Source organism: Myxine glutinosa, chromosome 2 (assembly GCF_964187855.1).
Source record: "Myxine glutinosa chromosome 2, kmMyxGlut1.1, whole genome shotgun sequence".
Classification (NCBI taxonomy): Eukaryota; Metazoa; Chordata; class Myxini; order Myxiniformes; family Myxinidae; genus Myxine; species Myxine glutinosa.
Genome location: NC_136262.1, coordinates 241721522 through 241734980, shown reverse-complemented (window position 1 = coordinate 241734980; position 13459 = coordinate 241721522). Strand labels below are relative to the sequence as shown.

General features: G+C 45.0%; 1 protein-coding gene across 1 annotated transcript in view; it reads left to right on the top strand.

The window, feature by feature from the left end:
- Nucleotides 1–13066, top strand: part of LOC137420713 (secreted frizzled-related protein 5) — an 88310-nt gene extending 75244 nt beyond the window's left edge. The window contains exon 3 of the mRNA XM_068106006.2: nucleotides 11870–13066. Coding sequence (XP_067962107.2) covers nucleotides 11870–12195 — 326 coding nt within the window. The 3' untranslated portion in view covers nucleotides 12196–13066. The remainder of the gene's footprint in view (nucleotides 1–11869) is intronic.
- Nucleotides 13067–13459: the final 393 nt, after the last annotated feature.

Below are 13459 nucleotides of genomic sequence, written 5' to 3'. Positions count from 1 at the left end.
AAATGTGTAAGTTATTCCCAAGGGAATGCATATGCTAATTTGTTTGACGGTAAGAATGGAATTAGAAGACAGAAGATAAGTGTGGTGAATTGATTAGATAAAGGAAAGTAGAATGTCACTCGATAGAGCGCATACCTCCGCCAGGCTGAACAGTTTACCACTGATAGGTCGAATCTGGATTCGGACCTCAACCAAAATCGAATTGGCTTGTTCTTGTCATCTAATCAACTCATCCACGAAGTTTGGTCATAACTCGTCCACAAATTTTTGAAATACCATGCTATATATCATTTTGGCCCTATCACTCAATGGTGAAGAATCACTTTAAAATTTTAAAGAAAACTTGTCGTATCCGGATTCGGATCGAAAATCTAATTGAATCGCCTTTGTTATACACCCAACCTGTCCACCAATTTTCGTCCGAATCCATCCATACATTTATGAGATATCCTTCTCGCACCCAAACAGACTAACAAACAGGGGTGAAAACATAACCTCTGTCCACCTGTGGTGAGGGGGTAATAATAGGGGGTCGATATAAGGCATTAATTGGCTTTTTTTCGATGTAATCATAAAAGGATGATGTCTATAAGTGAGGGAAAACATGAGGGAAAATCACTGATGGTTTGTGGAGTGGTGGTAGAAACATGGGGTGACTCTCCTGTGTGGCGATGTCACAAATGTGCAATGCATTCTGGGTATTACCTGGCGATGAACATGTGTATAGTGTAATGTAGAACAGTATGTAATTGCCTCCAGTGATTTTCCCTCATGTTTTTACATTCACTTGGCCAGCCATGCAAACGAGCGATCCATTAAACCACAACAACCAACATAATGCCGACAGAGACCCGGACATTACGATCGGTAAATAAACCCCGCCTCCAAAAGATCATAATGGGCAACCAATCCTGCCCACAAGTCAAGCAAGGAAAAAGGCCACGCCCTGAAGTGCATGATTGTTCGAGCACGACCATAAAGCGATTGAGTGTCGGGGATTGGTCGGGGTGACGTCATCGGGAGACTTTGAGAACGGAGGAAGAAGAACCAGTCTCTCTCTCTGTCTCTGTCTCTGTCTGTCTATGTCACATTTTGGCTTGTGTGGGTAGTCAGGAAAGTTGTCGGAGCCAGTGTCGGAACTCTTTGTCTCTGGCTTTGCGGCTCCTGTCTTGGGTGGATCGTGAGGAGAACTTTGTGGAGCCGCGTTGTGTGTTGGATGGAGACAAGAGCAAAAAGGGACTGGCCACACGGATTGCCTCACGTTCATGGCGCAGTGAAGAGGAGCTTCGCACCATCTTGTGCAGTTCCCGCGCGAGCGGATTCGGGCCGCCTGGGCTGCCGACGTCATTCGGGCAAACTCGCTGAAGAGACCCCTTTGGAGACAGATAAGGCTGGCCAGCTTTAAAAACATGTTTTCCTTTATCATTCCCCTGTTTGTATTTGTGTCAGCGTTTGTATCACTCACTCCCACAGATCTCCCGATGTCCCTGCTCTCCATCTTTTCTCCCGCTCCCTTTAACATATGTTTTATGTGTCAGTTTGTCTTTTTGTGATCAATGTTAGCTCTTACACGAGCCTCGATCTTGCATACAAAAAAAAAAGGAAAAAAGTCAGAGTCCACCCGTCCGTCCAGGTTAAACCTCGTTTTTCTCAGCAACCATTTGTCCGATTGACAGGAAATTTCCACCATTGGTGAAACTCCATCTGCAGAATTTTTTAAATGATAATTATGACATCATAGGTCACGTGGTATGGGCGCCATCTTGGAAAAACCGAAAAACTTTGCACATCTATATCTCCAAAAGCGCCGCATAGAAAGAATTGAGACATGGCTTATTGTAAAGAACTCTCCATGGGGAATACAATATGTTAATGATGATGTCATAGGTCCCTCCATTATGACGTCATAATTCGACAAGTACAAAACTTCATCCGATCAAGATGAAATTTCTTGAGCATCATCTAGGGATAAATTGGTGGGGAAAAAAAAATGATGATGACGTCATCGGTCACGTGGTTCGGCCGCCATATTTGTTTTTAATACAAAAGTCTTAAAAAACACTGAAAACACATCCTGGGAAGGGTCTGCAATCTCTGATTGCTCTTTCTTGTTTTTGTGTTTTGGGTTCGAGGAATAAGCCTCGTGGTTCCGTCTGAGGTAAGCACCCTAGTTTCCTGTGCCTGCACACAACGGAATGACAGCCAATTTTCGGTTTATTCGCCTCGGAGTTAAAGCAAACTGTTCGGCTATCTGCCACCCGTGATCTTCATCACCAACAACACAACAGTATTCACACCCCTTGACTTTTTTCACATTTTGGTGTTACAGCCTGAATTTAAAATGGGCTTAGTTGTTTTTTGTCACTGATCAACACATAATTACCCCAAAATGTGAAAGTAGAATTTATCTTTTGAAATTTCTACAAAATAATTAAAAATGAAATACAGAAATATTTAATTTACATAAGTATTGTTATGTCGGTGGGGTAAAGGAATATCTAGAGCCAGGTAGATCTGTATAGGTAGGTATTCGACTGTCGCGATAGGGAATCCACCCTGTAATAGGTTCCATATGTAGTCCGGTTTGTCGGGATAAGCTGTATTGATGTCCCCGCTACGGGGGAGCAGGGCGTGCTAAATAGTCCAGGGATTATGGATAAGATCCCTTTGTTCGTCGTCGTCCCTGTCACCAAACCTTTGTCCCTTATGGCAATGCATACACATATAAACACTTAGATAGGCCCTTTAGTGCACACAGTAATTAAATTCCCCTCCCTTACCATGACTTTGGAAGACGGGCAGGAAGCCAGATCAGGGCACCGCCGATGGTGGCTTCGGCTTGCTGCACCACCTGTTCGCATAGCAACATCGCGTGGGAGGGGCTGTGACCACGCCACAGGGAGGCCTGTGATTGGTTGGCGCGGAAGGCGCGAACCTCAGCCAATCAGCGCCGGAGGCACGAGGACGCAACTGAGGAGGAGGGGATTCATTGGAGGAAAGATGCTGGAAAGTTCGGGGAACAACGAGAAGCTTCGGTCTGACATCACCAGGCGAAGTGATATAAGGGGGCGCTGCACCAATTCGGGAGCTTTTACTCAGAGACGACATTGAAGCTAGCTCTCTTCACCCGGTTCGTGCTTGACTTGGATCCTTCTCTTCCCTCGTGGCTTGGATCATGCTTCGCGCTGCGCTTGGCTTGGATTCCTGTTGGCTCTGTTCCTCTCCTCGATGCTGTTCTCTCCTCCTGCAATCTCTCCGTTCCTGTCTCTTTGTGCCTCGTGTTGGAGATCGACCTTGTGTGGAGCTCGATAGCCTGCGTTGGATGCGTGGTGCTGTTGGTGCATTGGACACGTGGTGCTTTTGGTGCGTTAGACGCATGGTGCTTTGGTGCATTGGACGCATGGTGCTTTTGGATTGGTGCTCGGAGGCAGACGGAGGGAGCCACATGGGACGACGACGGACAAGGCTACAGACGAGATAAGGCTGCACTCACACCCCGCATTTACACGTACACGACGTTTTCTTTGATTAATTCATTTTCCCCTGTTCATTTCTGAAGTCGGTGTGTGGGATCCCAATTTAGAAATTAGATTTATCATCGCGGTTCACTGTCCCGATCCTGATTGCAAATAAACCCTTGTATTATTTTCCATTCCCTGCAAATCTTGTGTCCGTTTGAGTTCGTTCCCCTTCCACAGTTACGTGCTTTTACCGCCTCTTCCTCTTCCCTTCTTCTTCCCGTGCTACATAAGTAAAGTCCGTGTTTGATCATCGCCTCCAGTAGATCAGTTTGGTCCATCCGCGGTCCCTGGTGTTAACCGGAGGGATCTGCGCTACAGTATTCAACCCCCTGAGTCAACACTTTGTAGAAGTTCCTTTGGCAGCGATTACAGCTTCGAGTCTTCTTGGGTATGTCTATCAGCTTTGCACATCTAGATTTGGGGAGTTTCTCCCATTCTTCCTTGGATATTTGCTCAAGCTTTGTCAAGTTGGATAGGGAGTGTCGGTGAACAGCAATCTTCAAGTCTTGCCACAGATTCTCAATGGGATTCAAGTCTGGGCTTTTGCTGGGCCACTCAAGGACTTTCACAATCTTGTTCTGAAGCCATTCCAGTGTTTCTTTGGCTGTATGCTTGGGGTCATTGTCCTGTTGGAATATTTGCCACAGTCTAAGTAAGGTCTTTTGCACTCGAAAGCAGGTTCTCCTCAAGGATATGACTATTTGGCTCCATTAGTTGTTCCCCTATCCTTACAAGTCTTCCAGTCCATGCCGCTGAAAATCATCACCAGAGCATGATGCTGCCATCACCGTGCTTCACGGCAGTGATAGTGTTAGATGGGTGATGAACTGTGCTCAATTTCCACCAGACGTAGCGCCTTGCATTCAGGCCAAAGAGTTCAATTTTCATCTCACCAGACCACAGAATATTTTGCCTCGTGCTCTCAGTCTTTCACATGCCTTTTTGCAAACTCCAGGTGTGCTGTCATGTGTCTTTTTTCAGGAGTGGCTTCCATCTGGTCACTTTCCCACAAAGCTTATATTTAGGAGACTGTTGCCCTTCCAGCCTCTGTAGTTCTATCAGAGTGGTCATTGGGTTCGTGGTCACCAAGGTCCTTCTTGCCCGGTTGCTCAGTTTGGTCGGACGGCCAACTCTTACGAAGAGTCTGGGTAGTTCCATATTATTTCCCTTTCCTAATGATGGAGCTCACTGTGCTCTTGGGAACTTTCAACACTATAAATTGTTTTATACCCTTCCTCAGATATATGCCACCTCAAAATTATATCTGAGTTCTACGGACATTTCCTTGGACTTCATGGAAGAGTTTTTGCTCTGACATGCACTGTCAGCTGTGGTATCTTTTATAGAAAGGTGTGTTTGTTGTTAAATTATGTCCAATCAATTGAATTGGCCACAGGTGGACTCCAATCAAGTTGTAAAGACATCTCAAGGATGATCAAAGGAAATTGAATGCACCTGATCTCAATTTAGAGTGTCATAGCAAAGGGGTCGAATACTTGTTGACTCAAAACATTTCAGCTTTTCATTTTTAATTATTTTGTAAAAAATTCGACAAAAAAAACTCCACATTGACATGACGGGATATTATGTGTAGTGATCAAATATCATTATGTTGATATCATTATTATGTGGTCAGTGACAAAAAATGGGATATTTAATTTAAAATTATCGCTGTAACACAACAAAATGTGAATACAGTCAAGGGGTGTGAATACTTTCTGAAGGCACTGTATCGGAGGGCCTCCATCAAAATTACATCACTTGTTAATATTTTCATTGGGAAATTTTTAAGGGCCATCCAAATGTTATTCATTTTTGGCAATTTTTTACACCACCACGTTACCCCATAATGCTCCGTAACAATGGGCCAAATATTTTGCACCTCCACCACCCCTTTAGAATTGCACATAATGCTTTATGAGGCAACCCCTTCCCAAATAAATGAGAATATTCCAAAATTTCTGAATATTAACCGTGTCTAATAAATGGTGGTATTATCAACATGAAAAAGCTTTTTGTTCACATAATCAAAGACTGGTTAATGTCTAGAAGGAATACCTAAAACCCAAATTGAGACTCCGAGCTGGTAGAAAGAAGGAAATCTTAAAGACAACCTGCTTAACCCGAGTCAATTGTGGATTTCTCTGGTGCTCTGCACGAAATACAGGTTCTGTGCAGCCAAATCAGTTTCATGCCAAGAGTTGGAATGCCGGGCAGGAATTTGGAATTTGTTTAAGGTGCCGGCAATAGTAGGCCTACTCTTTGGGGTGAAATACACCGTGCAATCTTTTGACGTCCACCAAGTAATGCTAGCAGATGGAACACCCAGCTTAACTTCCATCCTAGGGATGGCACACTTTGTGACACAACACCCTGCCTGAAAACCAACAAATTGTCACTCGTAGTCAGGTCAGGAATCAAACCCAGATTAGGCAGCTCAAATGTAAGTGTGCTACCTCAGCTCCATCTTGTATGGACAACTACCGATGATAGTTCAGGAAAAACAAAGTAAGTTTATGCTGAAACAATGGAAGGTGTTACATAACGCAAACCAAAACACCCGCCTCTCCACCACAACCCTTCGTGATCTCTCTCATGCCAGTCCAACCACCCACCTCCATCTTGCAGTCCCCTATTTGTATGGTGGCTCCTTATCCACTTGTAACTTTTTTGAGTGGTGCATTTTCCAACAGGTGTTTCCTCGCAGTGGTGCATTTTCCATCTATCCCATATACTATTGTCTCACCAACATTGATTTCTGGAAGACATCAGTAGGCAATCCCAAATTAGGCCATTATTTCTGCAGTGATGGTAGCCCTGTTTTTGTGCCCACATTTAGTAGTCGATGACTGTTCTCTCACACCAGTCCTTGGATAACATGCTGCGTTCCTAACAGGTGTTTCCTCGCAGCAGCGGCTGTTGTGCACGGGTATGTTTTCATCAGGTTTGCCACCTGTTGAGGCCCGGCGCGGCGCCGCTTGGCTGGGATTAACGCCGGCACGCAGGGTTCGCTCCGCTCGACTCTAAACGCTGCCGGCGGCTCCATAATTGACTCGAAATGGCTCGGACGCGCCTGCGTAGCGCCGCGCGGCTGCCTGAAAGGCCCCCATTGAGCGGGCTTGAGGCACAGCGCGCCAATAAAAAGGGAGGCCGTGCAAAGAGTGTGGTGGCTTTTCTCTTCCCTCTTTATGCCTCTTCATTAAAGCCTAGTGTTGGCTTAGCGGTTAAGGTGCCGGCTTGGGATCCTAGGTTCCTGGGTTTGTATCCCGGTCGATCGCTGAATTAACGCCAGGGGGGTCGACTCAGCCTGTCATCCTTCCGAGGTCGGCAAATTGAGTACCAGTTCACTGGTAATTCCCTGCGTGTCGCAAGAGGCGACCAACAGGGTTGGCGGCAGGAAGGGCATCTGCCATAAAACATTGCTACGAAAAGGGGACCACGGTGCCCCAAAAAGGCCAACCCCTGCTCTGCGGGGAAAAATGGCCTCCAAAGGTAGTTCTTTATGCCTCTTCATTCTGGCCTGTGCCATCTTACGAAACTTCATGGCCAACACATGGAGCAACTGTAACTGTGGCATTGCACATCACAGCTGGAAAGAAAATAATGATGTGGTTCTAATTCACCCACAACACCTTTTACAACCCATCTCTAGTTTAGTTGTTTGCTAGTTCTATCAGGTGACTGTAAACCTTAAACCAGTCTATGGCAGTTCACTGCAGGACGAAGACCTTCAAGTGCGGGCTTGCGGCGAGCGAGCAATCATGAAATAGAACCCACACCGTATGATGGAGAAAGAAACAGTTCTTCGACCACTGGACCCAAAAGCCAAGTGGACCCAAAAGCCAAAACCACTGCACCACACGCAGGTGGTATTTCCCACACGTAACGGTAGACTGTATATAGTGAGGCCAAAAGGTTTTTAGTGCATGCAAGAAACTTCTTTGCAACTGCTTTAGCTCTGTATCGATTTCACAAAGCACAGCAAAAGGGAAGCCAAAGCTATTGATCTTTGCAATGTACTTAGAGGCCTGAAAGGGAAGCAGGAATACTTCAAGTCATTACAGATCACAACTAAAGTCAAAGGATTAATGACTACTTTGACGAGAAGCAGACCTGCTCTCTATGAGATAATGTTGGCGATTCGAGTCCCTGTTGTGCAAGAGCGAAGATAACATGCCGCGGCTACTTTAGGAAAGAAAGGGCTATGGAAGGGGAGATAAAGAGCACAAGTCGGAAAAAAGCTGGAGTGTCAATGAGGTAACAAAGTGAGAATAGGAAAAGCAAAAATATATACAGTATATATATATATAAGACAGGCACTTCGATGGTCGCAAATCTTTGATGGGCAGCAACAGAAAGCTTCTATCTCCGGGCACAACAATTTCCTCTGCAGCAAGGCCTCTCGGATCCTGTGAGCTTTTTCGAAGCCGCCCTTTACTTGCCAGATTGCAACAAAGTCTCCGGCACCTCAGCGGGATCTGTTGTGCTGATGTTGTGGCCGCAATTTGTGGCAAGGCAGTGGCTGCCCTGCAGTTGCCCTATGACAGTTGGATGAGTGCCTGCTTACACGGCCTCGTGCGTACGCGCGTGCAGACATTGTCCACGTGGACGTCAACAAGGAAACCCTTTTCCTTCCTGAGCACGATTGCTTTTCTACGTCTGTTCCTAACAACACATAACATTTGTGAGTAGTTTTTAAGGCCACGTCTTGCATCATCATAACAGAAACCGCAGACCCTATGTGGTGGCCATGTCTACTTGCCATTAATTAAGACTAGTTAGTTTCTCAGGTATATTGTAATGAACGACATAGAGCAGCAACGAAGGCTGGAAAGGGTGGAAATGCGAATGGTTCGGTGGATGTGCGGAGTATCGTTGAGAGAGAGGAAGACCAATGATGAATTGCGAAAGATTATGGGAATATTGCCTGTGATTGATGCTGTGAAGAGGAACAGGTTGAGATGGTTTGGTCATGTGTTGAGGAAGGATGAAAGTGACTGGTTGAGAAGAGTGATGGAAATGAATGTAGAAGGAAGTAGAGGACGGGGAAGACCGAGAAAGAATTGGCTAAAGGTGGTGGAAGAAGAAATGCGGGCAAGGGGGTTAACAAGGGGAGATGCAGAAAATCGGGCCAAATGGAGAAGATCGTCATGTGGACCGCAAGGCTAACCCCCGCTATAGCAGGAAAAATGCCCTTAAAATGCCTGTTGTTGTTGTTGTTGTTGTATTGTGTCAAGAGCAAAGTCTGCAGTGTCTGTCCGAACGATCTCAGGTATCTTCAGAGCGGAGTGCCATGAAGCTAGCTATACAAGTACGACATTTTTACCGACACTTGTAAGATGAAATAACTCAAATAAGTAATCACCTCTACAAGTCAGCAACAATTTTCATTCTTTCTGTTTGACGTTGGCAACTTTTTGATTGCCAGAAGAGTACGCCAACACTCTGGGATGAATGTTCACATAAATGGAAAATGAACATGCCGACTAATATTTATGCTTGACGATTCATTGCCATTGTTAGGCCTCGCCGCAAGGGGGCGCTTGGCTGACCTTTTATTTCCTCAACGCACCTTCCTTGTTCTGTGCATCATCACAGCATATCCGGATTCAAACAAATCTTAACCTCCTTTTCCTGAAATTCCTATTTCATTCTTCATTTAAATTCAGTCATTGAATTCAGTCAGTCTACAAAAAAAAAAAACCCTATTGCTGAGCAATAAAACAATGTTGGTGTTATTTTTTGTCTGATGCGGTCTTATTGGATGAGACATCAAGATGGCTGTCACAACTATAATCATGGTGAAGAGGAAAGCAGACCACTGATCTAAGGAGAGGGAATCCAGATCCAGTGTGGATTCAGGAAAAAAAAAATGGAATTACCAAGGGTGAATCCAACATTTGTACACTGCATCTTCATTTGGCCCGAGATCAGAGAGGTCCACTTTTCATTACGCATCCTTTTCAAAATCTTGCGTTTGGGCCTCTGGTTCCTTAAGCATCTTGTGGTCTATTACTTCTACTTGTAGAGAGTGCAGACCCTGATGCTCCAAGTCCATTATTGCTGCACATTGTGAATCTTGTGAAGCATTCCGTCCATGGTCATGGTCTTTCCAGATGTGCTCACGAGGTAGAGAATGCACGGTTGGTTTTTCCATTGCTATTTTCAGGGGTGTTGTTGGCTTAACGGTTAGGGGGGCTGGCTTGGGATCCTAGGGTCCTGAGTTTGAGGTGAGGTCGACTCAGCTTGTCATCCTTCCGATGTTCTCGAAATGAGTTCCAATGTACTGGGAATTCCATATGTGGTGCGGGGTAGCACCCCCAAAGATGATAGCTTACAGATAGATTGGTATTTTCAGGGCAAGATTGATTTCTATCTCCAATGGCCACCAGAAGCGGCTATTGTATGAATTATAATAAATAATAATAAATTTCTAGGGGTATCCAGGGCAATGATTTGTCAAGGATACGAGCACACAAAGACCCACCATCTTCGACAGGTACCGTGGGATCTTCAACATCTGCACCAGCGAATACTTGCAGTTGGGATACCTGGCTTAATATCCTATTCTGAATGAGGGTAGTTGGTTTAGTGGTTAGGGTGCTGGCTTGGGATCCTAAGATCCTGAGTTCGTAATCCCGGTCGATCGCTGAATTAACGCCAGGTGGGTTGACTCAGCCTGTCATCCTTCCAAGGTCGGCAAATTGAGTACCAGCTTGCTGGTAATTCCCTGTGTGTCGCAAGAGGTGACTAACAGGGTTGGCGGCAGGAATGGCATAAAAAATTCCTTCAAAAAAGGGGACCACTGTACCCAAAAGAAGGCCAACCCCTGCTCTGCCAGGAAAAATGGCCTCTAAAGGTGGTTCTTCATAGTCAATGATGTAACTCCCCCACTGTGACATATGAGAGTGTGACTGTCGTCTGGTCGGAAATCGAACCCAGGCTAAACATTTCAAAAAGGTGAGTGCGCTACCTCCGAGCCATCCTGGCAGCTTCTGTAGCACGCGTAGAATTGAAATATTTTAATAAAGATATCACCGCCAGCAGGTTTGTACAAGCTGCAATGATCATTTTAAAGGTCAATACAAAATGTTGTGTCTATTTTGTTATTCAATTCACATTGTGTTGACATGTTTAGCCTTCGCATCTGAAGCAGGGGTCGTGATGTACAAATCCCACACACTGTACGCATTTGTCCATTATATAGACTGATGTGTTGCAATTTGCATTCTGGTACAGTGATGCCGACTACAATGTCTGTCTCCATGCAATTTATGTAGAAGCTCCTCCACAAGCCTTAGATCATTGTTTTCGAAAAATAAATGTTAAAAAAAGTAATATATAAAACGTGCTTGATGATGAATACGATTTTTTAGATGTGTGCGATCATAACCTTGCTGCACTTCCTGCAGCAGCCTCAATGACGGCCACGATGCAACCACGGGCGGGGATGGTGACGTCCCACGGGAGTGAATGGCAGTTCAATATTTTATGATAACATGTGGCTGCGGCACAGAGAGAAATGCTAATGCTGGCCTGTTTCTTTTACACACACAGACACACACATTCTATCTGGATCGCATTGCAGGCCTATCCAGATCATTCCACGAGTGGCAGAGCAAAAGGTTCCATGAACCGGACACAATTGTCCAAGAAACACGATTTTAAAGGAGATTTCAATACATAAGTGCAGTCTATGGAATTGGAAAGAAAATATTTTCATCACTACCCGTGCATGTTTAAAAAAGCAAGACCGAAAGCCTAACAACGGCGTAGCCGGGCTTGGATCTGCTGAGTGGAGGATCTTCTGTCTCCCTGTCATGTGACTGGATCCTCAGCTCTGATTTGGTGGGTGTTTGTGAAGGACATACATACATACACCAGACAGACGGACAAACGCTGCTCCAGACGGCATTGCCCTACGGACTACAGCGTGTAAATATGGCTTCCGAACCACGTGACCGATGACGTCATCATTTTTTTTTTTTCTTGACCAATTTATCCCAAGATCACGCACAAGAAATTTCATACTGATCAGATCAAGCGTTCTACTTGTCGATTTATGACATCATAATGAAGGCACCTATGACATCATCATTAACATATGTTATTCCCATTGGGAGTTCTTTACAATGAGTCACGTTTCAATTTTTCCCATGGAGCAGTTTTTGAAGATATAGAGGTGCAAAGTTTTTCGGTTTTACCTAGATTGCGCCCGTACCATGTGCCATGTGACCTATGACGTCACAATTATTAAGCCCCCCCAACCCCCATGTAATTTTACTTTACTTTCTAGAATTCTTCAAATCCGGATGTTACTCTTGTATCGCTGATATCTTTCTCCGCAGGACTGAAAATGCGGCTGCGGGAGGTGAAGCGGTCCGGAAGAGACCGACGACTCGTCGGGGCTCGGCGGAAGCGGAAGGTATTCCGCACGGGCTCGCTGCGCCGGAAGGAGCTGCGCAGACCCGTGTTGTTCATGAAAAACGGCGCAGATTGCCTGTGCCCGCAGCTAGATTCCCAAAAGGGCACTTTCCTGATCCTCGGACGACGAGCGGAGCAACGTTTACTGCTCACCGGGATCTACCGCATGGGGAGGCGCAATAAAGAGTTGCGCCAGGTCATAAAGACCCTCAAGCATCACAAGTGTCCTGTCTTCCACACTTCGTTCTAGCTCTTCGTGCCATTTTCTTTCAGCACATCTTTTTCAGGCTTTGCCCGCCTGCTTTGTTTGTGTTCCACCTTATCTCATATCATAGCATCTCAGACTATTCTCTGTCGCCCGCAACCCACTTTGCCAGCTGCTTTGCATGGTGGCAACCAATTATTGTCAAAGTGGGTTGTCTGCAGTCCTGACAGACATTTGTAACCTTAATTGACAATATATCAGGCCGGAAGGCTTTTACGTATTTATTGTATTTTGTACCTGAGATGAGGTTGATTTTCCTGTTGAACAAACGATTTGATTGGCAGATGATTTTTCCTTTCATGCAACAACAGAGCTTGCACCCCACCATTTCTGTCTCTCATCTCCCCCTTTCCATATCGCCCCCTTTCCCACTACACGCTCCAAACCAGACTTGTTCGTGGATCAAAGCAAGTCCCTCACTGGCAGGAAGTATCTGATGATGTGTCGTGGTAGAGGCCGGGTCGGTGTCTCTTGTTTCTTCTCGTTAGATTGATGGTCTCTCCTGCTTTTTAAGAAGCGTCTTCGTTCATGGAACTGAATGGGCCTCGACCTTTCTTACGAGACAAGATCTTTCACTGCCATTCTGCTTCCTACTTCCAGGTGGGTGCAGGAGGCAATACAGGAGTCTATTTCACATGTTTGTGTAAACATCCATCACGTCCCTTATGACCCTCCTCTTGCTCGGTTGTCATCAAATCCATCCTGGTACATGTGCTGATATATATATATATATATATATACATATAATTATATATATATTCTTCTTTTTTTTTAACACCAAGTCACTGCCCACATTATGACTCCTTGAAATTTAAAACAAAGGAGGAAACGACCTCACGTCGTCCTTTCTTCATGATATACGTGGTCGCTCGTCAGTTGTTTTGTAAGCAGATTATATAAAGGTGCATTTGACTTGTGTAAATAAAATATATTTCAGCAACATTTGTGTATATATATATATATATATATATATATATATATATATATATATATATATATACACACACACACACACACACCTGTATAAAGAGAGTAAGACTGGTTGGATAATTTGGCATCAGTTGAGTGGTGCACCTGATGTTGGCAAGGAATGTGACGAGGCGGTAACGGTCCATTTTCTAGAGAGAGAGAGAGAAAGAGAGAGACAGAGACACAGAGAGAGACAGAGAAAGAGAGATACAGAAACAGAGAGAGAGAGAGACAGAGAGAGACAGAGACACAGAGAGAGACAGACACAGAGAGAGACAGA